General features: G+C 38.0%; 1 protein-coding gene across 1 annotated transcript; it reads left to right on the top strand.

Moving 5' to 3' along the window:
• Positions 1-682: 682 nt before the first annotated feature.
• Positions 683-25,343, top strand: FGL1 (fibrinogen like 1). Its single transcript, XM_068971042.1, has 8 exons — positions 683-775; positions 7,373-7,452; positions 10,596-10,776; positions 15,942-16,101; positions 16,328-16,425; positions 19,862-19,950; positions 20,218-20,405; positions 24,918-25,343. The coding sequence occupies exons 2-8, from the start codon at positions 7,381-7,383 to the stop codon at positions 25,075-25,077; spliced, it is 948 nt and encodes a 315-aa protein (XP_068827143.1). The 5' UTR covers positions 683-775; positions 7,373-7,380; the 3' UTR covers positions 25,078-25,343.
• Positions 25,344-27,658: the final 2,315 nt, after the last annotated feature.

Raw genomic sequence — 27,658 nt, 5'->3', positions numbered from 1 at the left:
AAGGACTGTGTGAGTTACAACAGAATGAAAATAGAAATGAACCTGGGTTTCCAGTCTGAAACTATTACGCAATATGATTAATGAAGCTAACATCTTACACATTCAAAACTCCTCTACAATTTAAAACAAAACGAACAGCTCGTTCAGAGGATAACTGATGCTTACAGATAAATTTCACAGTTTTGCCCCTCAAGGAATAATTTTGTGTATTTTAAAGGTCAAATAAACTGTTTCATCTTGGCAAATATTGCCACTTTTTTCTATAAGAAAAATCTGGCTTCTCTCCATATGGTAATTGAAATGACATTTAATCCATATCTTTATAGGTAAAATTTTATTATTGTTAGTACAATAAAGCAAAGCTTCCACTACACTTTGGTTTTACTTAATCTTAACGTGAGCATTACTGAAATTAGTCAAAGTACAAAAATTTTCTGGATGAGCACAATAGTAAAAGGTGAAAAAATCAGAGATATATTTTTATAAAGATATAGTATTGGCTCTTTCATAAAAATTCATACAAATAGGGAAAAAAGAAAAATATCAGAGTATTAGAATTTGTCCTTGAATCTCCTTTTTTAGTTTTCCTTCCAGTTAAACTGATTTCCTCATCTATTTATTTCTGGACTGAAGCCAGAATCAACATAGTCCATTTTTCTAATCAAATAGCGGAGAAACAATTAGAAAGCCTGAATGCAGATAGAGGAGCCTGGAAGGCAGAGCAACTGGACCTCGCCTAAGCCGTGTCTCTGACTCATTTCTGACTTTAGGCAAGGTATTTAACTTCTCAGCACTTTGACATAATTCTAATAATGCTAGTTTGTTTCATAGGTATGATATTAAAACACAACTCAAAAAACAACTGTTGGCTATTGAGAAAGATGTTGATTAGATAGATGTCCGCTTCTGCGGCTTGGAAAAGGAGATTAGAATTACATTTTTTTTCCATTCCTGATACATTTTGAATAAATTAGATGAGAATTTGATGTAAATAAAAAGATTTGCAACTTTAAATACAGAATAGAAAACGAAACGGACCATGTTATAATTTTTACCTCAGAAGTAAAAACTCCAGATATGTTGTTCTTTCTGTCTGTCTTTTGGAAGTCAAACTTACTTGGCTTTTTAAGGCTTTCATTGAGTATACACTCTTGAGATAAATAACAAAAATACTGTTATATTTCATTACCAGAAAAAAAAAGGGGGGGGGAGTGGAAATTAGAGGAAAATAACCCAAAGGGAGTCTCTAAGTCTATGTTAAGGGTAATTGTTTCACTGTTTTACATTAATATGAGACACATTAATATGTGTGAGCACTGCCGTCTGAGAATGCCAACTGATTAAATATGCTTCCTTCAATAACTTTTTCTTTTTAACTTTTCTATCTTGTATCCTTTCATAATAGCTCACTTGAAACATACCATTTTTGAAATTTTACATGCTAGTAATGTATATTTGTTTGGTGATTGTGTTTTTAAAACTTACATGTTAACTATAAAACTTTATAGCCCTAAAGTTAATATTTTGCCTTTAATTTTAATTTACTATAATTAATTAACTTAAAAATGTTTATTGGGAGGAAATTAGACTTAACACTTTGAACAATTTATATCAAATAATACAGTACATCAAAGGACCACCATTTGAAACTATTTCAATTTTATAATAATTAAAAGTTTTGAGACAGCCCAAAGCAAAAGCATTGTAAAATAAATACAACTAAATGTATAATGAGGAGTGAATAATCTGATAGCTTCACCACAAGCCAGATTTGCAAAACAATAATGGTTACTATAATGAATGATGGAGATGAGAATTTCAAAGCAAGTTTCTTATACCTAAATATTTCTTCAATACTGTAGAAGATGGGTGGAGTTACTAATAGAGGCACTAGGGAATTTTAGAGGTCTTAAGATAGTCTCAGGAATTATTCTAAAGATGATAAATTAATGTAATGACTGTTAAAATATATATAGCATTTTGAAATGCCTTATTGTTTAAAGATCTGCCAGACTAGGGGCTTCTTCCTTTCTCTGAGAAAGATCAGATTTGATTATTTTAATGGCAATGAGTTGGAAATTTCAGGAGAACAAGAGAAACCTGCCAAAGCTTTTCACCGGCCCTTTATTTTCTACAAATCTAATACATTGCAATCTGTATATATGTTAAATAATTTCCCAGTATCTCCCAGAGCACTTTCAACACACACTTTTACTTGAACAAGAGCCAGATTCAGATACAGATTTAAGAACATAATTTTTTAAAATTAAAGTATAGTTAATGGTATCTTCAAGTGTATAGTAAAGTGGTACAGTTCCCTGTGACTTCCCAAGTGGTTCAGTGATAATGAATTCACCTGCCAGTGCAGGAGATGCTTGAGGTATGGGTTCAGTCTCTGGGTCTGAAAGATACTCTGGAGAAGGAAATGGCAGCCTACTCCCAATATTCTTGCCTGGGAAATTCCATGGACAGAGTAAAGCCTGGCGGGTTACAGTCCATAAGGGCGCAGAGTCAGACATAACCGGGTGACTAAATAGCAACATAGTTCCCTGTGCTATATATTAGGTACTTGTTGTTTACCTATTTTATATATATTGTGTTGTGTATATGTTAACCCCTAGCTCCTAATGTCCCTGCCCCTTTCCCCATTGGTAACCACAAGTGTTCTATGTCTGTGAGGCTGTTTGTTTGGTAAATAAATTCATTTGTGTCATTTTTTTTTTAGATTCCACAAAAGTGATATCATATGATATTTGTTTCTCTCTGTCTGACTTTACTTCAGCTTAATGTGATAGTCTCCAGGTTTATCTGTGTTGCTGCAAATGACATTATTTCATTCGTTTTATGGCTGAGTAATATTCCATTATATATACACAGACACTGCATCTCCTTCATTTGTTCATCTGTCCATGGACATTTAGGTTGCTTTCTAACTATACTTCAATTTTGGGGAAAAAAAAATAACAATTTTTAAAGCTCTCTTTTTAACCTAATTTATTCATTTCTGAAATAAAATACTTGATCCCACAAATATATGAGAATTTGATGAACCAAACAAAAATATAATTTCAACAGATAATATTAAAACAAAGTGAGGATGGCAAAAGTTTTCATAACTTAGTTCCTGACTCCTGAATATTGTATCTGATAGCTGCTGGAAGTGAATTAAAGTAACGAAGATCTGGTTGCTATTATATAAGAAAAATGAGATTACTTTTCCTACTGGAAAGAAAAAGGAAAAACCCCAATCAATAATCCATTCACTATATTGATTCTTTTCAGTCAGAAAAACAGTATGACTCACATTCACAAATGGTAGTACATTTTTATACTAAGCTTCTAAGTTAATGTGAATCTCCTTAGTAAAAGTCTGTTTTATTTCTTTAGGCAAATTGTTTTCCCTCTCTGAGCCTTGTTTCCTCAAACGTTGATGACATTTGACCGGATGATCTCACTTCCTTTAATTATATTTTGACCGTGTGTTCTAGCCTCATGGGATAATACTTTCTACTTCTAAAATCTCTTTTATGTGTTTTAAAATAACATTTTCTATTTTTTGTCTTTATTTTCTTTTGCTTGCTTATAATAAAACAATTATTCTTGCTTCTTTTTTTTTGTATGATTATATGTGAAGACTATTACACGTTAAGAAACCTCCATTATGTGGAGGGTTTTTTTGGTTTGGTTTGGTTTCACTTTTTGCTACTTAAACTTCATGATAAATTTTAAAATTAAATAATAAGTGACCATAAGAGTACAAATGAGATTTTTTTTAAAATAGCAGCATAACTGTTGTAATTTTGCTCAATAAATATATTTACTACCAACTGAAAATAAGAGTTCAAACTAATAATTTATCATGAGATAGCTATGATAATGGCTTTAGCCCCATTGGTGAAGTGCAAGTCACTCAGTCGTGTCCAGCTCATTGTGACCCCATAGACTATACAGTCCATCAAATTCTCCAGGCCAGAATACTGGAGTGGGTAGCCTTTCCCTTCTCCAGGGAATCTTCCCAATCCAGGGATCGAACCCAGGTCTCCCACATTGCAGGTGGATTCTTTACCAGCTGAGCTGCCCATTAAGAGCCAAATTTTTAATATTTTAGGTATTAAGTTTTCCATTCTTTTTTCCTTTGGGGATTTTATAAATCCAAGTATCTCTTCTTAAAGTAATTCTTTTTCAGCAGCTTTGTGAACTCTGCGATGTGCTTTTTGTTCTGTTGTTGACATTGCATGCAAAGTGCTTTCTCCTCTCTCTCCTCCACCTTGTCAATCCCTGTCTTTTCCATTTTTCTTTACTCCTTTCCTAGTGGGGTTTTGTGAGAAAGAAAAAAAACTTATGTGTTCAATCCAACCCAAAGTCCCTAACTCCTTCTTAACACATATTTTCAAAATATACTTAGTTCGTTGTTTTCCCCCTGACAAGGATAAGCACGGGGGAGGAAGTATGTCACTGGGAACAGACCAGTTTTATGCCAAGGAAATCACATTTTTCCCCTCTGAGAAAGATTTTCCCTCTTGGGAAACTCTAAACTTATATTGGAGTCACCGCAATTTCAGTGAGATGCTAGGATACAACAGTTTCCAAGATGTGGCCTTTGCCTTCAAAAACTCTGTCTTAAACAAAATCATGGACAAAGGGAAGCAATTGGAGAGAGACATGTGAAAAGCCGACCAGATGACAATTCCATCACCTGGCACAGTGCCTGGACCATAGCACGCAAGCGCACACTGTTCCCTGAGTGAATGAATGCTTTATTGGTCTGTAAACATAGTATGAGATCACAGTGGAGGAAGTAATTAATTTTGTCTTGAGAGTTCATCTGGAAAAATTGAGTTTTTATGTTTAACTACATATGGCTTCATGTATACTAAATTTCTGTTGTCTTTCTTTCCATTTTAATATTTATTTTAATTTCTTCCCCCAAATATTGCCTTGATGAGGCAGCTATATTTTATCTTCCCACAGCATGTGAGCCAGTGCTGAGCAGCTAGCTGATGATCAGTTAGCGCTTGCTGGCCCCACAGTTCTCTAGGACTGCTTCTCGTTAGTGCTGCTGTCTCCTCTTCTGCCAGGCTGACCTAATGTTCCTTCACAGGAGCTAAAGGCTTCCTACCTGGAGGGTCCATGACCCCGAACCTATATTCTGCATGGTCTTCCTTTCTATATACATATATGCCTGTTACACAAAGGGACCCAAGATGCACAGAGGTATAGAGGCCCTGCTCCTTGACCTTATCCAGTGAAGATCACTCTCACTTCTAAACACGACTATGACTTATCCGTTCCTAAGTCCTGTGCTTTGTGAAGGAACATTAGGTATTCAGCGACTTGACATCTCTGATCTACCCATTTGTAGGATGAGGATAATAGTACTTGCCTTAGAGAATTAGTTGAAGATGAAATAAGATGCTTAGAAAATGCATAGCCCAATATTGAAAATGGATAACCAACAAAAACCCATTGTATAGCACGTGGAACTCTCCTCAATGTTATGTGCCAGCCTGGATGGGAGGGGAGTTTAAGGGAGAACGGATATATGTATATGTGTGGCTGAGTCCCCTCACTGTTCACCTGAAACTATCACAACATTGTTAACTGGCTGTATCCCAATGCAAAATGTTTTTGGTGTTAAAAAATAAATAAATAAAATTAGAAGAAAAAAAAGTCTTTGGGTCAAATGCATAGCACAATTCTAGGTGTGTAATAAAAATATACATCAGCCAGAAGTAAAATTGTGTGAAGTAAAATTTTATGGTTTATCTAGGAGACTATTACTCTCTGTAATGTGCTGCTGCTGCTGCTAAGTCACTTCAGTCATGTCCGACTCTGTGCGACCCCATAGACGGCAGCCCATCAGACTCCCCCGTCCCTGGGATTCTCCAGGCAGGAACACTGGAGTGGGTTGCCATTTCCTTCTCCAATGCATGAAAGTGAAAAGTGAAAGTGAAGTCGCTCAGTCATGTCCGACTCTTAGCGACCCCATGGACTGCAGCCTTGCAGGCTCCTCTGTCCATGGGATTTTCTAGGCAAGAGTACTGGAGTGGGGTGCCATTGCCTTCTCCATCTGTAATGTGCAAATTTCACATATTCTAAAAATTTACATTATATATAGTAATGCTTCCCAAGATGCTCGTGCATGCTACTTGCCCCTGAATTTAAGTAATGCCCCTCTCATACTGTAGCTGTTTTTTGTTGTTGTTGTTTTGCATGGCCCCACAAGGATTGAAAACTACCTACTTTGTTAAAATAGACTGAAAAAAATGTATCTATTAAGTCCCTAAATCGTTGCTTCCCAAACTTTGCTGACCATTGGAAAAAGCTGGCAGTCTTTTAAAAATTCTAAGGCCTGACTGCCAGCTTTAGACATTTGACTCAATTCCTGGACATGGAAATGTTTTTAAAGCTCCTCAGATGATCCCAATGGGCAACAAAGTTTAGGACCCACTCTTTTAATTACATAGAAACTCAGAAAGAGATACATGGAAAGGACCTGTGGTCATAGGTTTTATATGAATAAAAATAGGCTGACAAATAAATAATTCAGTTAATTTCAGGTTTTTTTTAGCAGCAACCATAGGTATAAATTTTCTTTGAATATTATGCAGATATTTCTGTCCTCTTAGGCTCCTGAACTTCTAAAATTTATGAGAATTCACAACTGGTTGGCATAGAGAAGTTATTTTGAGGATGAGCAAAATTTTTCATCAAGACTCATGACTTCATGATTGATTTTAAGAATAATCTCAAGAAGTGGTAGAATTAATTTTCCTCTACAACTTTAAAGAGAACTTTGGGTTTTATTTTATCTCATTAGCTGCCTACACATTAAAACATTAAGAAAAGTAATTCATATTACCTATTTGTTGTAACTTTTTTCTTCCTTTTTCTCAAAATAAAAACAGACTTCCCTGTACAAAATGAGTAACTAATCATTTAGCACTTATCGCATGCCAGGGTATATGGAAAAATTAATATCAAAATGGCACAGTCCTACAAAGTAAGAATTATGAAGTCCATTTTACAGATCAGGAGCATTTTATAGTAAGCTGTGTGAGGTCACACCACTAGGAACTGACCAGCCAAAATATGGAACCAGGTTTTTGTGCTTAAAGAGTCTGTGCCTTTTCCACACTTCAGAGAACCATAGTCTTTCCTCTGTATTTGCAGATTGCTTCAATTCTCCACAAGGTAAAAGTGAGCATCCTTCTGTGGGGGGAAGCCTGGGAAAATACAAGAGAATTTCCTTGGCAACTCACAGATTAAACTCAACCTAGAGCTGTGTCTGACCTCCTGGATCACGTTGAATCAAGCCAGCACTGGTCTCATAAAAAATTCACAATAAGTTAAATTCTCTTTGTTCTTACAGTTCTTCCAATGGGAAAAAAGGAGAAGATGTTTAGTTTCATCCTTGTCACCACTGCTCTGCTAATAGGCAGGGGAAGCTCGGTAAGCTTATTACAAAAACTATTATATTTTTAATTCCTGCTTTGATCTTAATTTTCTCTTGCCAAAAAAAAAAAAAAAAAAAAAAAAACTGTAGTAACTTCTCACTGAAAAAACTAAGGAGGAAAAATGAAAGAGATTTGTGGAAGCACTTGCCATGTAATAGGCACTTATTAAGGGCTTTAAAATTTTTTTAGAGTAAAAAATCAGTATTCACACTAAGTCTTTTCAATTTACTGAGGTTATTTGGGTGGTTACATGGTATTAAGAATTTAAAAGCTGTTTCAAATTTACCTTGAGCTTTGTAATATTGGACACTGTCCTTGTAAACCAAACAGGTTATTTGAAAGTAATTGCAATGAACTTATGCCTCCCTCCATGAATGAAAGTGAGAAAACACTCATTTACTCAAAGTTGTAGGAGAAAGAAAATCCCTAATTTTTTTAAAGATCTTTTTTTTCTTTGATGTGGACCATTTTTAAAGTCTTTATTGAATTTGTTACAGTATCACTTCTGTTTTATGTTTTGGCTTTTTTGACCACCAGGCTTGTAGGATCTTAGCTTCCTGACCAGGGATCAAACCTGCAACCCCTGGTTTAGAAGGTGAGATCCCAGCCATTGTACTCCAGGGAAGTTCCCCCACTAAGTTTTAAATAAGTTTACTAACACTGTATATATAGTCACATAAAAATTGAACACTCTTGCCTTGTAATCCTTTAGTCACTTTAAATTATATTCAGTTCAGTTCAGTTCAGTCACTCAGTCGTGTCCAACTCTTTGCGACCCCATGAATCACAGCACACCAGGCCTCCCTGTCCGTCACCAACTCCCGGAGTTCACTCAGACTCATGTCCATCGAGTCAGTGATGCCATCCAGCCATCTCACCCTCTGTCATCTCCTTCTCCTCCTGCCCCCAATCCCTCCAAGCATCAGACTCTTTTCCAATGAGTCAACTCTTCACATGAGGTGGACAAAGTACTGGAGTTTCAGCTTTATCATCATTCCTTCCAAAGAAATCCCAGGGCTGATCTCCTTCAGAATGGACTGGTTGGATCTCCTTGCAGTCCAAGGAACTCTAAATTGTATAGTTCACTGTATTTAACAGTATCACAACCAATCTTCCACTGTTAGAAAGCAAGGCAGAATTCCAGATGCCATAAAATGACTTTGCTGTTCATTTTTTAGACAGGCATGACTGAGGGGGCTAAGCAAATAATTGGTTCAGACAGAATGAATCAAAGAGTGGTGAGGTGAAAATTACAAAAATACAAAATAGTCCTAGAGATGAACTTCTTTGGTGGTCCAGTGGCTGGGAATCTCCCTGCCAAAACAGGAGACACGATTTCGACCCGTGATCCAGGAACATATCACATGCTGAGAAGCAACTAACCCCGTGTGCCAGTTACTGAGCCCGTGATCGAGAGCCCCGGAATAACCACAACTGAAAGCTGTGTGTTGTAGGGCCGGCGCTCTGCAACAAGAGAAGCCGCAAGGAGAAGCCTCCACACCACAACTAGAGAGTAGCCCCTGCTTGCCATGACTAAAGAAAGCCTGCACTCACCAACCGACAAAGACCTAGCACAGCCAAAAGTAAATAAAGAAATGAAAATTTTTAAGAAAGAGAAATAGTCCTAGAGAAACAGCCTGGAGAGAGTTGGTGATTTGGGCCTGGAGATGGGAGAGAGGGGGCCTCTATTGTCGTTCTCACTCACTTGCTGTAAGACTTTCAGTTTTGAGGTTGAATTTCTATTTTTGCATTATAGTCCATAGTGAAAAAACATACCTCTTTCTTTTTCCCAAATAGGATATCTACTGTTCAAACTGCCTAACAGAGTGCCCAGAACACAATAGGTCCTCCAGTTTATAGAAGAAATATATATAAGGTGCTTCCCTGGTAGCTCAGCTGGTAAAGAATCTGCCTGCAAAGCAGGAGACCTGGGTTCGATCCCTGGGTTGGGAAGATCCCCTGGAGGATTATGGGAGGAGGAATATATATAAGGTAGTAGATAAAGATAGGAACAGGAAGTTATGTGAACATAAATTGAGAAATATACCTGATTCTAATTAAAAGCCTATAAAAGGAAATAATGTAAAAGTAGTGTAAAGCACTTACATGTTAAAAATCGTAATTTCTCAGCAAAGCTTTGCATTTATCACAGGAGATCATGACATGAGCTGCAAACAGAGATGTCAGAGTAAAAATGGGAAAGTGGCAAAAATTTGTGTTTTGTCCTTTTTTCTCATGGTCCCCAAGTAACTCTCCCAGTGTTGAATACTTAAGAGCCTTTATTACAGCTTCTTGGTCTTAGTAGCTCTTCCCAGGAGACCGACCTCCACAACTCCCCTTCCCAACTCACCGCATTCACTTTATTTCTGGAGGAATCTGCTCAGTCAGATGCCACTTTAGAAACGAACTGATAAACTCATTCATGTGCGGCATTCTTGGGTTATTTGGCTTTGTTAAAGATAGTAGCTGATTCAACTGAAAAACTCAGGCTTCTCCATCCCTTTTTTGAAGTCATTAAGGGAAAAACACTATACAAAGTTAAGTGACTCCAGTCATATTTCTAGCAACAGGTAAATGGGTAAGATCCTCGGGGACAGGAGGAACTGAAGTAGCATCCTTTATAAAGATGGCCATGTGTCATCAGGTTATAAGCATTCAGATATATTTTTAAACATGTTAATACCAAAAGATCATTCAAAAGCCTTGTTTATTTTAGAAAGTGCAACACTAGTCATGCATAAAGCACTTTCCTGTTAAGAAAGCACTCAGGAGAAGACACGTTGAGATTGAAAGCAGGGACCTTGAATCTGGATGTGAATCCACTGAGAATTTTTGAGCAAGTTTACTCAAAGATGCGCTCTTTCCTATCTCATGGAATTATTATGAGGATCAAATGAAGCAGCGACTCTAAAGCTCTTAGCATGGTCATTCAGATTATAGCATTTTTTAGTTCAAAAATTTCTTATTCTGGTAAGCCATAATTCCTTTTTCTTCAAATACATGGTTTTAGGACCTCTAAACGCTTCCTGGTTAGAATACTATGCTGAAATGGGAACTGGGGACAAAATTGAACCATAAATTTAGCCACTCATTCCGGGGGCTTATTTTCTGTAAGATGAGATGCACATTACTTTGCAGGCTCTGGAGAACTGCCTCCAGGAACAGGCGCGGCTCAGAGCCCAAGTGTACCTGCTGGAGACTCGGGTCAAGCAGCAACAAGTCAAGATCTCACAGCTTTTGCATGAGAAGGAAATCCAGCTCCTTGATAAAGGAGAGGAGAATAGTGTCATTGACCTTGGAGGCAAGAGACAATATGCAGGTCAGAATTTATTTTTATTTCTTTTTCCTTAATTAACTTTTTATTGGGGTATAGTTCATTTACATAATCTAATTTTCTTAAGTGTTTCAGTAACTTAACACTGGGGCTTCCCTGGTGGTCCGGTGGTTAAGACTCCACTCTTCCAAGGCAAGGGGCATGGGTCCCTGGTCAGGGAAATAAAATCCCACATGCTGTGCAGCCTGGCCAAAAAAAAAATTTTTAAGCCAAAGTTTATTAAAAATAATAATAATAAAGATTTTTAAATAAAAAATAAATGTATGACACAATGGTAAGATAGATAATAAAAAGTGAAAGTCGCTGAGTCGTGTCTGACTCTTCATGGAATTCTCCAGGCCAGAATACTGGAGTAGGTAGCCTTTCCCTTCTCCAGGAGATCTTCCCAACCCAGGGATCGAACCCGGGTCTCCCACATTGCAGGCAGATTCTTTACCAACTGAACTATGAGGGAAGCCCCTAAGATAGATAATAGACATTCTATGTGACTGTTTGGGGCATAACAGCTAAAAAAATTCCAGAAGTCAGTAGATCTGTATTTAATATTCTTCACAGACGTTGTAAGCACAGAGGAGAAGGAGAAATAAACTATGAAATATAAATCCAATTCAATTTTACTTTATTTTTCAGCATACAGGAAAACTACTAGAGAATCTATCAAGAGCAAAAAAAAAAAACACTCAATAAACAAAATATATAATAACAAATTCTAAGAAAATATATATTTAGCATAATATATAATGTATAAAATGTATAAAAATTTGATCACACCAAAGGGTATGTTTTTGGTTTCTTTAAATTTAAAAAAACGTTAAATATTTATGTATATGATCCATAGAAATAAATTTCTTTTTTCTTATTTATAAGTTACTGTATTATTACTAAATCAATTATTTTCTGAATCCTAATTCATCTCATAGTAGGAAACACCTAATTACACACAACCTGGCAATTTTTGAAAACAATGCACAAATCACATGATTTTTATACAATATAAATGTACTTTTTAAGCTTTTAGGTGCCATTAAATTATGTGCCTTTATTAAAAGATTAGTCTACCAAATTCACACTAATTGTTGACAATCAAAACAGCCTTTTAGCATCATCTGTTCAGCCAACACGACCACTAATTTAACCATGTCCCCTTGTGCAGGAGCCCCCCAGTATTTATGAGACAGTATCTCAAAAGGCAGTATGTGTACTGTTTAAAGTAGAGACTCCAAAGCCTGGGTTCAAAGTCCAGTCGCACATGTTGCTAGAAGTGGCCTTTGAGCAAATTACTTGACCTCTTTGTGCCTCTTATTCGTCATCTGTAAAATGGGAGTGGTAAGGATACCTGTTTCTTTGGTGTAAAGATCAAATAAGTTAATAGATCTAATGAAATGCTTACAAAAGTATTTCTCATTTGGCTCAATGAATGCCAGCTCTCTACCTACGTTATTATATCTTCTCTCCTTTACTTTCAGAGGAGAGAGCCCACCAGTCCTCCCCACAGCAATATTGCAACTTCCTCTCTCTCCTCTAAGTCTCATCTTATGTTGCCTGGGGGTGAGGATGGCATTCCTGGCATTTCCCAGCATGCTCTGTGGCATGTGGCTGAGCTCAGGCTGGCCTTCCTTTGAGTTTAGAATGTGGAGGTACTTAGTGCCTTTGGTTCTCAGTCACCATTCTGGGACAAAAGGAAAAAGTTCATTTGGCAGGCTGACACGTCCCTTTGTGAAGCTTCAACATCTGTGCTTCCAGCACAACTTGCTTTCTGCTTGAGCAGAGCATATTCACCTCACCCAGTTTAACACAGTGTTTGTCAAACAGAGGGCAGGAAGCCATGGCCTCACTCTAGCATTATGTAAGTATCCAAAAATTCTTTTTTAAACTCCCGTGAACACAGATCTCTTTAACCCTACCCCTCTTCTGCCTATTCTAGAGTGGTTGAGTGAGTCAAAACATTTTGAAAATTGTAGTTTGAAATGTCTAGTTAATATTTTAAACCCTCTATTGCTTGAACTTTCTATCAGAGTAAAATCGCATTTTCCCTAGGCAGGCTCCTTAATATATTTGGTGTAAGAAACTGAGCTAGTGGCATTTTTTTTTTGTTTGGGTTTTGTCTTTGTTTTTTTTTTCAGTGGAAATCTTTCCTCTGAATCTTAAGTTGTGTTTGGCATTTTCCTCTGCGAAGATCAAAAACTTTTTAAAAACTTAAACTCGGAGTTGGCATAAAGTAAGAACAAATATAAAATGTTGGCTGAAAACTCCATATTCACAGAGTTTTCCAGAGGCAAATGTTATAGCTAATTATTTCCATATTTGCTTGGGAAATAGTCTGAAGCTTGTGAGTCTTTACTATTCAGCTGTTTGGTAGATGGTTAAATGTAAGCAAAGTGCTCTTTTCCTAACAAGCTTATACAGAGTGAAGTAAGAAAGAGAAAAATAAATATTGCATATTAATACATACATATGGAATCTAGAGTAATGGTACTGATTAACCTATTTGCAGGGTAGGAATAGAGATGCAAGAACAGACTTGTGGACACAGCAGGGGAAATAGAGGGTGGGACTAACTGAGAGAGAAGCATTGATACATACCCTCCCATGTGTAAAATAGCCAGTGGGAGGCCACTGTAGCGCACAGGGTGCTCTGTGACAACCTGGGGGTGTGGGGCGGGGTGGAAGGGATGCTCAAGAGGGAGGGGATGCATGTGTACTTATGGTTGGCTCACCTTGTTGTACAGCAGAAACCAACACAACATTGTAAAGCAATTATCCTCCAATTTAAAAAAAAAATGTAAGTGGAAAGAAAAAATCTGCTTACTCTAATGAAAAATGCTGTGCAATGTACTTGACCACAAGATGTAAGCTTCTGGACAACCTTGAACTAATTTTAGATAATCATTTTCACATTGTTTTTCTTCTTGTTTAACTGCAAAACAGGATTTTTAAAAAATAATCTAGGATGTGGAAAAGAACACAGGGGCTTCTGAATCTCAAAAATAAATACATGATTAAGGCCTAACTCATTATAAAAATGGACATCTCACCAAAGCAGTAGTATATGATGGGTCTCAAACTGATGAAGGTTTTAGAAAATGACTAAGGTTCTTTATTTTTGTTTATCCGCTGATTCCTATTGCCTGTTCAATCTATTTAATGTGGGATATATTTTATTTATAACAAAATTATAGACAATTTGGCATCAGAACAATGAAAATGAAGAAAAAACTTAATATGCTAAAAGAATGAAATTGTCAATCAGGGAAAGAAAATTTTTATTAGGTACAGTTCAGTTCAGTTCAGTTCAGTCGCTCAGTCGTGTCCGACTCTTTGCGACCCCATGAATTGCAGCACGCCAGGCCTCCCTGTCCATCACCAACTCCCAGAGTTCACTCAGATTCACATCCATTGAGTCAGTGATGTCATCCAGCCATCTCATCCTCTGTCATCCCCTTCTCCTCCTGCCCCCAATCCCTCCCAACATCAAAGTCTTTTCCAATGAGTCAACTCTTCGCATGAGGCAGCCAAAGTACTGGAGTTTCAGCTTTGAAAATAAAACATTACATTAGTTTCTGGTATATAATATAATGACATGATGTTTGTATATATTGTGAAATGATCACTACGCTAAGTCCAGTTAGCATCCATCACCATTTATAGTTACAGAATTGTAGAAAGTATTTTTATTTAAAAGGAGGAAATGAACAAAATGATAAGAGTAAAATTTGAAAGTTAGTGATGTTAAATTATAGTATTTTTATTTAAAAGTCTGTGATTGGATATCCTTGAAACTATCTCTTTACCATGGCCATTAATTCAACTATCCTAAAACAGAGCTGCCTGGGCATCTAAACAATAGCGAGTTCGTGTCTGCCATATGAGCTTCCGCAGTGGCTCAGTGGTAAAGAATCCACCTGCAATGCAGGAGGATGGTGGGAAACAATCCATCTGCAATGCAGAGACCAAGTTGATCCCTGGGTTGGGAAGATCCCCTGGAAGAGGGCATGGCAACCCACTCCAGTATTCTTGCCTGGGAGAATCCCATGGACAGGGGAGCCTGGTGGGCAACAGTCCATAGGATCCCACAGAGCTGGACATGACTGAAGTGATCCAGGACACACATATCAGTTGTATTCTCTAATTCAGCCCAGATCATCCTAGATGAGACCAATGGTTATTAATTTATCCCACCCTCATGTGATTTACAGAGAAGGCAATGGCAACCCACTCCAGTACTCTTGCCTGGAAAATCCCATGGACAGAGGAGCCTGGTAGGCTGCAGTCCATGGGGTCACTAAGAGTCGGACACAACTGAGTGACTTCACTTTCACTTTTCACTTTCATGCATTGGAGAAGAACATGGCAACCCACTCCAGTGTTCTTGCCTGGAGAATCCCAGGGACGGGGGAGCCTGGTGGGCTGCCTTCTATGGGGTCGCACAGAGTCGGAAATGACTGAAGCGACTCAGCAGCAGCAGCAGCACGTGATTTAAGAAACAGATATTACTTTTTGGTGACAAATTGGTAGCTTCAGTGGTCAAAGAAATATCAGCACAGAGAAGACCGCAGGGATGAAATAATAGGAACTTGCAGTTTTTAGCAAAAACATCTAAGAATGCATGGACTCTTAGAAATTTCAGTGGGTGAGTAAAAACTCTGGTGAGACTGGGAGGTTATAAGAATCTAACAAGATTACTATTTTGAGTTCATTTCCAGATGTTCAGAATGATTTATAATGCTGTAAATCAAGATAATCTGTATTCAATTGTTTGGTATTATATTTCTACTTTCATATTAGTGCCATGAGAGAAAAAAGTTCTGTCCTGTCTGATAAAGATATGTTTCACTTAAATATACTGTAATTACCTAAAAAGTAATTTCAGACTCTTCTTAAAAAATCAGAAATGAGAAACCATATACCTATTTCACTATTTTATTTTTTCCATGATCATATCAAGAAGTCAGATGATAATTATATCATCTAGAAAAAAAGAACTTCCAGTAGCCACTGGAAGATGTACAAGATTCAGTTTTACACAGCTCATTATCTACATCATGTATTTATCTGTCTCCATTGGTATTGAGTAATCTCATTCAGAGGCTCCCTTTAAAAAAGAAAAAAAGACACATGACAAATATTACATTACTTTGTTTTCCAAACAGATTGTTCAGAGATTTTCAATGACGGGTACAAGCAGAGTGGATTTTATAAAATCAAACCTCTCCAGAGCCCAGCAGAATTCTCTGTTTATTGTGACATGTCTGAAGGAGGAGGATGGACTGTAATTCAGAGACGATCTGATGGCAGTGAAAACTTTAACAGGTGTGCTAATTGTGATATAAGGATTTATTTGGAGTAGGAAATACGAGGTTTACAAAAGTTGAGCCTCTTTATTATACCTGAAGTGCATTAGAACTTCATTCTTTCTAAATAAAAGTACATTAGCTAATCAAGAAGATATTGTGGGTAGGGGTAGAAGTGTGCACCTTGGGTACTGCAAAGGTCTATTTGGATTTTGCTAAAGTCAGCTTTCACTTTCATTTTTTAGAGACTGGAGTGACTATGAAAATGGCTTTGGAAATTTTGTCCAAAAAAATGGTGAATATTGGTTGGGTAATAGAAATCTTCACTTATTGACCACACAAGGTAAGGTTTACCTTATACCAAATTCACTAGAAATACAAAAAAGGGAACACAACTGTTTTTCACTAAATCCTAGACAATAGAACTAATTCAGTAACTACTATGATTTGCAGATGGCCAATAATCCCTTTTGGGAAATAATCTCCTTTGTAAAAGGTGGCTGCTTAGACCTAGGTTGTGGGAGAGATATTTCTCACACGCATTTTTTCTGTTTCTGGGAAGGAAATCTACTGTCATAATCATTCTTTTAAATGACTTATATGACTCAAAACTGGTATGTATAACAAGCCACTTACGAATTTAGTGACTTAAAACAACAGCTCTTTATTATTTCTCACAAATATACAGGGCAGCTGGGTGGTTTTGCTCATTAGGGCTGGGCTCTGCTGATCTCGCTGGGCTTGCTCATGAGCTGGTGATCAACTTCCTCATCAGTGGGAGGCTGGCTGTCCAGCTCACTCCACATGGTCCGTCATCTTCCAGCTGGCTAGCCTGGACTTGTTCTTGATGCAGAAGCAGAGTTCTAAGAAAGAGAATGAAAGCACATAACTTACTTGAGACCTAGACTCAGCAATGGCACACAGTCACTTACACTGCCTTCCGTTTTGGTGAAAGCAAGTCACAGGACCAGCTCAGATGTAAGGAAAAAGGAAACAGGCTTAATGGGAGGACTTACAAAGTCCCATTGCAAAGGGAAAGGTGGAGAATTGAGGAATTATGGCTGTTTTTGGAATCAAATACCATAAAATATAAATGTTCTTATTCCCATCCTCCTCCAAATCTTAATTTGAAAAACTTGCAAGAGATTTCACCCTACCACCTAGATTTTACATTAACATTTTAATCCTGTAACTTTTCATCTATCCATCCATTGATCCATTTTTTTTTTACATTTCCAAGTATATTACAGACATCTGTATCATTCCCTCTATCTGCTTCTGCATGGATGTCTTTAACCAGAGTTAGACATTTGTTTAAAGTATCACTAGCTTAATATTTTTCAAGCTTCCCTTTTCATGTTCTTTTGCTCCAATCCTTTATCTTCCTTATCTCACTTTCTACCTGAGATTGTAGTCAGTTCCACTCAAACCTGACTCTTAATGTTTTATAAAAGGCAATTGTATTGCTCAAGAAAGCATGTTAAATCACACTGGCAAGGCACTAATTGTAACAGCAAGGTTTATTCATTCCAAACAAGTTAAGGAAAGTGATTTGTGTGTCTATATTCATAATAGTATCATTATAATTATAGAGATCTTGGAAACACCCCAGAATAGTAACTTAGAGAGGATGGATAATCCTAGAAATCTTTGTACGTTCTTCTTATGATCAGTGTTCTCTAAATTTCAAAGTATTTATTATCCTACCTGTGTTTTATGATAGATATATAACATTTATCATACCAATTTCTGTTTCTTTTACATATTAATATGCATCTGGTTTGTCATTGAAACAATGAAAACCCCAAGAAGTAGCCCTTGGATCCTTCTAAACATACAGAATTCAAACTTATTAATTAATAATAGTGAAGGACAGGGACACTTGGTGTGCTGCAGTCCATGGGGTGGCAAAGAGTCAGACATGACTGAACAACTAAACAACAATAAATATTATTAATTAATTATTTAAAAAATAAAATATTATTTTTCAAATTATTATTAAGTATTTATTTGTCCAGATGCACTTTGGCAACAAATCTGCTTCACATTTTCACTGGTGTTTGTTTCAGGCTGGCTACTCTCATGGTAGCAAAAATGTATTTATGAGTTCCAGGTGTCACAACTGCATAGAACATCATCCCAAGGAAAAAGAGTGACTTTCTCCCTACATTTCTTTTCTTTCCTTTAAAAAAAAAAAAATTGTGGCTGTACCACAAAATCCCCCATGTGCAGCATGAGGGATCTTAGTTCCCAGACCAGGGATAGAATTCATGCCCTGCGTAGTGAAAGCGCAGAATCTTAACCACAAGACTGCCAGAGAAGTCCCCCTACATTTCTTAATTATGAGAGCATTTAAAGCTAAGGAGTTGCCTCTTTAAAATAGCTTTATCCCCATTATATAAATTTTGGCTGGAAGTGTTTGCAGTAAAGCTAATTTAGAAATGATCCAAAATTGAATTTTTATTTACTCATTGACTAAAGAGATATTTAGATGGTTACCTAAAAGTCTAAACCTCTTCTATAATGCAAAGTACTTTTTAGAGCATTGATTTAGCCTTTATTTCTGCTCTAGTCCACTTCACAGTCTTAGCTCACATAACATTTACTACCTTTTGATCAGATTAAAGTGGCCTCTTCCTTGAAATCCCACTTAAAAGAGCTCCATGAGTCAAGCACTCTGTGGGGCCAGAGTCTCCTAGACTCACTCTGGCGATATAGAGTCCAGCAGTCTCTACTGAAGAAGCCTTGACTTTGTCTCCAGGACCTATTCATGCCTCTTCTTCATCTGTCCCCCATAGGAAAATTGTACATCTGGTGTGTGCACCCCTAAGTCTGAGGGGAAGTGAAGAAACAGCTTTTATTTTGGATGTCAACAGAGCTTGGTGTGCAGTCTGGAATGTCCATAAGTGTGGGCAAGGCCCTTTGCTCTGTGTGATGGAGACTGGGGTGGGACAAGAGAGCAAGCTGACCGTGCGCCAGGTCTGCATGACCTGCTGCTATGTTCCAGCTTGGAACTGGGAGGAGGCTAAGACTCTGAGTTCAGACCTGATCTTACTGGTCATTGTGAAATTTTATTTATCAAAGTAGAACGATTGAATACAAATATATTATCTGACTGTCAGTTTGATTTATAACTTTCTATGTTCCTAACAATAGTTCTGTTTCTGAAAGAGTAGTCTTTGTTATTTGCAAATGATGAGACAGTGAAGAAAAGCTGGTTACTTGATGGCATCAACTATTTCAGTCATTATTTAATGTTGAAGATCAGCATCCTTACCAAAAGTAAGAAAAAAAAGTCAGCTTTTAAACTTCATAAAACTTCTGTTTATTCACTGTTAGATTTCTTAATTTATGTACTGAAAAATGACTTGCTTTCTGTTCTTCTTTGCCAAGTGAATTACACTGGCTCTTATCTCTGATAGATCTAGTAGAAATGTTCTACCTTTAATATTACAGTCCTAACTTTTTCCAAGTAAAATACACAGTAAAACATGCATGTTGTAAATACAGTGGAGTCACAGTTTATTCTTCAAAAGCTGACTCATGGTAGAAGGAAATGGTCTAAGTAAAAGAGAGCCACAAACTGTTTTTAAGCCTCAGTAAGTAAATGTCTCTGAGTGAACTCCGGGAGTTGGTGATGGACAGGGAGGCCTGGCATGGTGCGATTCATGGGGTCACAGAGTCAGACACGACTGAGCGACTGAACTGAACTGAAGTAAATGTCATCTCATACATTAAAAAAAAAAAAACCTACAATTTCTTTTTTTTCCCTTTCCTAGGAGATTACACGTTAAAAATCGACCTTGCAGATTTTGAGAAAAATAGCCGTTATGCTCAATATAAAAATTTCAAAGTTGGAGATGAAAAGGTACTAACATTTTCAAATACATATCACCACAAATTAATGTGTAAAACATACAATATAAAACCCAAAGTCAGGAGAAACAAAAATCTGCAATAGAGCCTGATCTTTAGTTTATTAAGTAAGCCTGTTTTTAAAACAGTAATAGAGAAACTGGGCGGGCTGCACTCCATGGGGTCACAAGGAGTCAGACACTACTGAGTGACTGAACACACACATACACACACACAAAATAGTAACAACTGATCACGGAAATCGCCTCTTTTTCTTCAGAATTCCTATGATTTACATATTGGGGAATATTCTGGAACCGCTGGAGACTCCCTTACTGGAAATTTTCATCCTGAAGTGCAATGGTGGGCCAGTCACCAAAGAATGAAATTCAGCACGTGGGACAGAGATAACGACAACTACGAAGGGAACTGTGCGAAAGAGGATCAATCTGGCTGGTGGTTTAACAGGTTTGATGTTTCATAAACACAGTTGCAATTGCATTGATGATATCTGACTGCTGCTGCTGCTGCTATGTTGCTTCAGTCGTGTCCGACTCTGTGTGACTCCATAGATGGCAGCCCACCAGGCTCCCCCGTCCCTGGGATTCTCCAGACAAGAACACTGGAGTGAGTTGCCATTTCCTTCTCCAATGCATGAAAGTGAAAAGTGAAAGTGAAGTTGCTTAGTCGTGTCTGACTCTTAGCGACCCCATGGACTGCAGCCCACCAGGCACCTCCATCCATGGGATTTTCCAGGCAAGAGTACTGGAGTGGGTTGCCATTGCTCTCTCCAGATATCTGACTGGTGGGCATTAATTATAACGTATGCAGAAGTGTTGGTCTGCTTTGTAATACTGGTGTTATTAAGTAATCATCCTTATTAGAATCTTTCAGTAATGAAGTAGCTTTAAGGATGTGTTCATTGTGTACCTTAGTCAAGCCTGAAAGATACATCATAGAGAAAAATCAAATTACTGCTTTTATAAAGATTGTTTGCAAATGGAGTTATAGGTGAATTATCATAAACAGTGGGTCACAAATTGACGCAAAGAAATACAGAGCATTTTTGACATTCTAATAACCAGATAGCTCACCTTCTCCTACCATGTTATTGTAAATTTTTCTGTGTAATACTATTTTACATTTCCTGTGACTTTTTCAAAATCATTCACCCAAGCTCCTCTCAATGCATAAATTTCCTCTAACATTCCTGAAACCTAATTCCGTCTTCTGGTTGAATACTCCAATGTTACTTTATCAGCAAATTCATTCCATTTTTGATTGTACTAAATCAATTTTTCTTTTTTTAATCTTTTTTTGTGTATTAAAATTTTTTGGAGGGTGCTGCACTGCGGGGCCTGTAGGATCTTAGTTCCCTGACCAGGGATTGAGCCCAGGCCCCCAGCACTGGAAGCACAGAGTTTTAACCGCTAGACCACCAGGGAAGTCCGCTCTGTCAGCTTTTCTTCACTTTCTTGTACTAACCTAAAATCTTGCTTCTTATTACTTCGTCAGTTTTTTTCCTCAGTAGTTACAGAGTAACTGTATTCTTTTTCAACATAACTCTTCGGGTGCTGGATAAGAAAATATTTACTGTGCTCCTTGACCTTTTCTCTTCTGTAGGCTAGGTATTCCTCATTTCTTTAACTATTCTTCACCCAGGATGATTTCCAGACAGTACCCTTTGTTGTCATCACAAAGTTAAGGCAGGAATGGAAAAATTCAGTCTTCCTTAAAAATAACCTGATAAGCCCACTATGTCTACAAAGCAGTTGTGTTCAACTGTTACGGCATACATGGGCTTTTTTTTTTTTTTTCTTTAGTACATGGGCCTTTGAACATCTCCTTTTGTCTTTAGAAGACAAAATATCTGGACACTTTAACATTCCATTACAGAATCCTTCGTGAGTATGTCTGGAGTGCTGAGTTTTCCATGTAATTGAGGACGAATCATTTAAATTCCACAATCTAAATTTTAACATTTTTTCATTACATAAATACTTTTTAAGACATAAAGAATCCTCTGTCTTATTAAGTGGAGGTATACCAGACATAGATCTATTTTCCATAAAATCATGAGGATCCTCCTTATGAACATCTTGAGTTATTGCGATGTGCTGATTTTAGAGTCATAGATTCTATGGAGGCACAGTTAGCTGTATATAGTGTGGAATATCAAGCTGAATCTAAGTAGTTGTATAAACACTATTTTATCTGGATTTTGCTTTTTTCAAAGTTTGAGTCCATTTAAATTTTGGTCATTTGTAAAGGAAGTAGAACATACACAGCAGTGAGAGGGGAGAGAAAACCAAAGTTATCTTTCCTACCTAACAAATCAAACAAAGGTGGTGACAATCTTTTTCCCTTATGGTTTTCTTGTTCTCTTTAAAACCATAATTATCACCTTCTCTTTATCCTCCTGTTTCTTCCCCTTTCCTTCTAAGTTAGCATTATGTAAGAATTATCAACATCATATAGAACCTGTCTATAATTCACAAAGTCTCAAGGAACCCTTGCTGCTGCTACTGCTGCTAAGTCGCTTCAGTCGTGTCCGACTCTGTGCGACCCCATAGATGGCAGCCCACCAGGCTCCCCCATCCCTGGGATTCTCCAGGCAAGAACACTGGGGTGCGTTGCCATTTCCTTCTCCAATGCATGAAAGTGAAAAGTGAAAGTGAAGTCGCTCAGTCGTGTCCAACTCTTTGCGACCCCATGGACTGCAGCCCACCAGGCTCCTCCATCCATGGGATTTTCTAGGCAAGAGTACTGGAGTGGGGTGCCATTGCCTTCTCCGAAGCACCCCTTAATATAACAGAATTCCATACATGGAAATAACAACCATGTTGGTTAATATTAGCAGGAGATCAATACCAAGTACCCACCCAATGAAATGATAAGTGGCACACAGTTCAATGTGGAATAATAAATGATTTACTTGACTTTAAAGATAGGAGTTCAGGGAAGACAAAGAAAGGCAATTCAGTTGCTGGAGCCACCCAAGGAAACTCCATTATCCTTGGAGTCAAAGGAGATTGTGTGGATGGAAAGTCAGAAAAGCTGAAGAGAAAGCCAATTGTTCCAGCAGCTCGGTGCTACTTCTTCCACGCCTGCTTCTGCTGTGGTTTAACGCCATCATCCTCTTCCTCCTTATTCTTGTTTTGTTCTTATTTTTTCCCTGTCCCATAGTTCTTCCAATTTACATAGAATCTTGGCATTTCTAAGTTTTACCCACCTAGTAGGCATTCCTTCGCATCACAGCAAACCAATCACTGAGTGTTGATGTCTTCTCCTCTTTACCAGTGTAGCATCTCATGTGTGTGCACGAGGCAACTTCTTCACCAAGGGAGCCCCAACCATCTCCCAACCTAGCCTTAAGTCTAGGCTGTTCTAGAACCCGAAACATGCTAGGAAAAGTGGTCTTAGAATTGCTATGTTGACCAGAGTCAGCTTCCTAACAGGATTCAAATCACAGATTAAATAGAAAAATATTAATATATGTAGTAGATATCTCTAGGAAGATAGAATATGTCAAAATATGTATTTGGGAGGCTCAATCTAGAGTATTTTCTCTTTTGACATTACTTTCCATGCAGTTTTAAAAACATAACAGGCTCTTAACACTTACAGGTTTAGCATACATGGTTTTGATTAGTTACATCAATTTAAATTAGGAGGACTGTGGGGACAATTAGCAGGAAAGAATTACAAAGACTGGTAAGTGAAGCTGGTCAACCACTCAATATTGATGGGTAAATTATATGCTTACTTTGGCTCAGTAATTCAGGCACTTTCCATAGATTTTCAGAACTATTCTTTTGAATGTTCTTCTATGTCCCAGTGTCTGAAATCTTTTCATTGGTTGTAGCAATAAAGAAATATATAGTTTAATAACAGTACCCAGAAAATTATCACTTACTCTTTGTTTAGCCATATTAGGAGCAAAATTTACAGATCCCAAAGAGAAAGGGGGACATTTTAAAATTCATGATACCCTAACCAGTGTATCTCTGTTGGAACAATATAGGTAAAAATAATAAACTCTGCAATTAAGACAGATGATCATTAGTTGATGACTGGAAAACTTTAAATCATGGTTTGGGTTTTGTTTCTTTACCCCCTTTGGAGGTTAAAATAATTGATATACTGGTGACTCAAGAAGGAGGAAGGGAATTGAAATTATGAAAGCTAAGTCTTGGCAGCAGATGAACATTTTCAGTGTAAATTATACAGGGAAGCTGGCAAACGGAGCAGCGCGCCACACCCATACCACTCTGGCTAAGGCTCAGGCTTACCAGCTCATGCTTCTGTTTGCTTGTTTTTCTTTCTTCCTGCCTGCCTGCCTCTCTCTCGCCCTCTCTCATTTCCTTCCTTTCTTTCTCATTTAAAGTCTATTAAGAACAGAGCTACTTTTTTTTTTTTAATCAATATAAGTGGGACTTCCATGGTGGTCCAGAGGCTAAGACTTTGCGCTCCCGATGCAGGGGGCCCTGGGTTTGGCCCTGGGTTTAGATCCCACATGCTGCAACTAAGAGCTTGCATTGCTGCAATGAAAATCAAAGATTCTGCATGTTGCAACTAAGATCAGGCACAGCCAGGTATAAGTAAAAAAAATACTCTATAAGTGGCCTGGGTTTTATCCTGAGAGTTGTTATGGTACTAAAACCCACCAGTTTAAAAAACTCATGTTGTAGAAATCTCTTGGCTTTTGGAAACTGCTAAATATTCTCTTATCCAAAAACAGCACAGGAAATTCCCTGGTGGTCCAGTGGTTAGGACTCTGTGCAATCACTCCCAAGGGCCTGGGTTCAGTCCCTGGTTGGGGAATTAAAATCCCATAAGCCACAAGGGATAGCCAAAAAGAAAAAGAAAAAATGGCAGAATTCATAGTTAAAATGTTTTCAGCCATTTGTTCACAAAATAAGGGTTTCAAAGGTTATCTTTCTAGTCTGATTGCTTTGTGTTTATTTTTCCTCCCACTAGGTGTCACTCTGCAAACCTGAATGGTTTATACCACAAGGGTCCCTACACCGCTAAAACGGACAATGGGATTGTCTGGCACACCTGGCATGGATGGTGGTATTCCTTGAAATCTGTGGTTATGAAAATTAGGCCAAATGATTTCATTCCAAATATTGTTTAATTGTCCCTGCTGTGGTTTCATTTCTGCAGTTTATCTTGGTTTAAGTGATTTGAAAAATGTAGCAAATCTGAACATTCACATGAATATTGATGGCAATTATTATGTGCACTACTTTTCATTCTTACTTTTCTTACTTAAGGAACTTTCCATACAGCAAATATGTGATACTCACCAAATAAATGTAGATTATGTTAATATCTATTGAATTGCTATGTGCAAAGGGCTCTGATAAGAGATGATGAGCGGAATATAAAATCATACAGTATATACGTGACTTGGGAGACAACACAGCATAGATATATAATAAATTACATATGAATGCAGTTTAAAAAATACATGAAAAAAAGTTTAGGAAATGACAGATGGCCAAATAAGCTGTCTGGATAGTAAATATTATGAGTTAGCAATGAACTCAGGTGTCTGACTGCACATTAGAACTTTAAAATACAACCCAGGATCCTAATCACTATGGAACACTCTGTCATATTTTTCAGATGCTTATGTAGACTATACACTTCTTTCAGAATCCTCATTTTAATTCTTTTATTAATCTTGTAAGGTGTTATTGTTGTTGTTTATTTGCTAAGTCATGTCCGACTCTTTTGTGACCCTATGGGGTGTAGCCCACCAGGCTCCTTTGCCCATATGGTTACCCAGGCAAGAATACTGGAGTGGGTTGCCATTCCCTTCTACAGGGGATCTTCAAGCCCATATCTCTTGCATTGGCAGGCAGACCACTGAGCCACCAGGGAAGCCCAGGAATTATTATGCCCACTTAACAGAGCTGAGAATTTATGGATCTAAGACGGTTTGACTGCTTAACATTTAGAAAACTAATAAGTAGGGGAACAGGACTCAAATCCAAGTCTTCTGATGCAACATCAAATACTTTTCATACAGGCTACAGCTTCTGCCAGCCTGTGTCAGATGCAGAGGACACACTTCAAGTCCACATGAAGCTCAGTTTTTTAGCTAAAGATATACAGAAGGCAATGGCACCCCACTCCAGTACTCTGGCCTGGAAAATTCCATGGATGGAGGAGCCTGGTGGGCTGCTGTCTATGGGGTCGCACAGAGTCGGACACGACTGAAGCGACTTAGCAGCAGCAGCAGCAGCATACACTAACCATAGATCTTCCCTGTACCTCAGATGGTAAAGAAGCTGCCTGCAATGCAGGAGACCTGAGTTCGATCCCTAGGTCAGGAAGATCCTCTGGAGAAGGGAATGGCGATCCACTCCAGTATTTTTACCTGGAGAATCCCATGGATGGAGGAGTTTGTCGGGCTACAGTTCGTGGGGTCACAAAGAGTTGGACACGACTGAGCAACTAACACTGCTATATACCAGCCATACAATCACAGAAATGTAAATAATCCCAAAAGCTGATAAGTAAGAAGGAAAACTGTGTGCCTGGGAGCTGTATAGTAGGGAACCTGACCTGGTTCGGAGGAGAGGGGCCAGAGAAGTTTCCTGGAGGAATGAACTTTTTAAACTGAGAACTTTTTTGTTTTCTGTAATATGCTTCCATTTCTTTGGCTGTGTTGGGTCTTCGTGGCGGCGTGTGGGATCTTCACCGTGGCATGCACTCTAGAGCACAGGCTCAGTAGTTCTGGCACATGGGCTTTGTTGCCCCTTGGCATGCGGAATCTTAGTTCTTCAACCAGGGATCAAATCTGAGTCCCCTTCATTAAAAGGCAGATTCTTAACCGCTGGACCACCAGGGAAGTCCCTGAGATCTGTTCACTAGGTGTGTGTGTGGGAGATCATTGTAGGAAGAAAGAAATCCTTGTGTAAAGTACACAAAGCAAGAAAGTACATGGAAACATAGAGAGTATATTTGGTGATTCTTAATTCCTCAGACCAAGGTTTCTGCTGCCTAATATCTGTGTGACCTTGGATAGGCTACTTAACTCCACTGAGCCTCCATAATCTCATCTATTAAATGAAGATTATAACAGTGCCTGCCTCTTTGGATTGGGTTGAGGATTACATAAGCACATAGTGCCTTGCACAAAACAGTCAGAAAGAAATAGGTGTGATTATTAGTGAAATAGGCATTAGGGGACAATAACAATAGATGTCTTGAAATAATGAGTCACATAAAGATGTTAAAGTTAGTCGTACTTTCTCCTCTAAATGGTGTTTCCCGAAGCAGTGCTTCTCAAATTTTAATGTCATACCAGCCACCTGGGCATCTTGTTAAAGTGATTCTGGGATGGGGCCTAAGATGTGAGTTTAACAAGTTTCCAGGTGATGAATATTGAGGAATCTGGTCTAGGGATCACACTTTGAACTGTAAGGGTGTACAGAACCATGGGCTTGCTTGGTGGCTCAGTGGCAAAAAGTCTGCCTGCCAATGCAGGGCATTCGGGTTCAATTCCTGAGTTGGAAAGATCCCCTGAAGTAGGAAATGGCAACCCACTCCAGTATTCTTGCCTTGGAAATCCTGTGGACAGAGGAGTCAGGAGGGCTTCAGTGCATGGGGTCACAAGAGAGTCGGACATGACTTAGCGACTAAACTACAAAAACAGGGATCTATATAGTTCTGTGGGATAGTAATAGTTAATATAAGAAGAAAAG

Source organism: Capricornis sumatraensis, chromosome 4 (assembly GCF_032405125.1).
Source record: "Capricornis sumatraensis isolate serow.1 chromosome 4, serow.2, whole genome shotgun sequence".
NCBI lineage: Eukaryota > Metazoa > Chordata > Mammalia > Artiodactyla > Bovidae > Capricornis > Capricornis sumatraensis.
Note: the sequence above shows the minus strand (reverse complement) of the source record. Positions and strands in the feature narration are given on the sequence as shown.

Coding starts and splice junctions, on each gene's coding strand:
- FGL1 (XM_068971042.1), top strand. CDS start 7,381: ATGGGAAAAAAGGAGAAGATGTTTAGTTTCATCCTTGTCACCACTGCT. Junction 10,777..15,941: donor AGGCAAGAGACAATATGCAG/GTCAGAATTTAT, acceptor TTTTCCAAACAG/ATTGTTCAGAGATTTTCAAT. Junction 19,951..20,217: donor TCAAAGTTGGAGATGAAAAG/GTACTAACATTT, acceptor CTTTTTCTTCAG/AATTCCTATGATTTACATAT.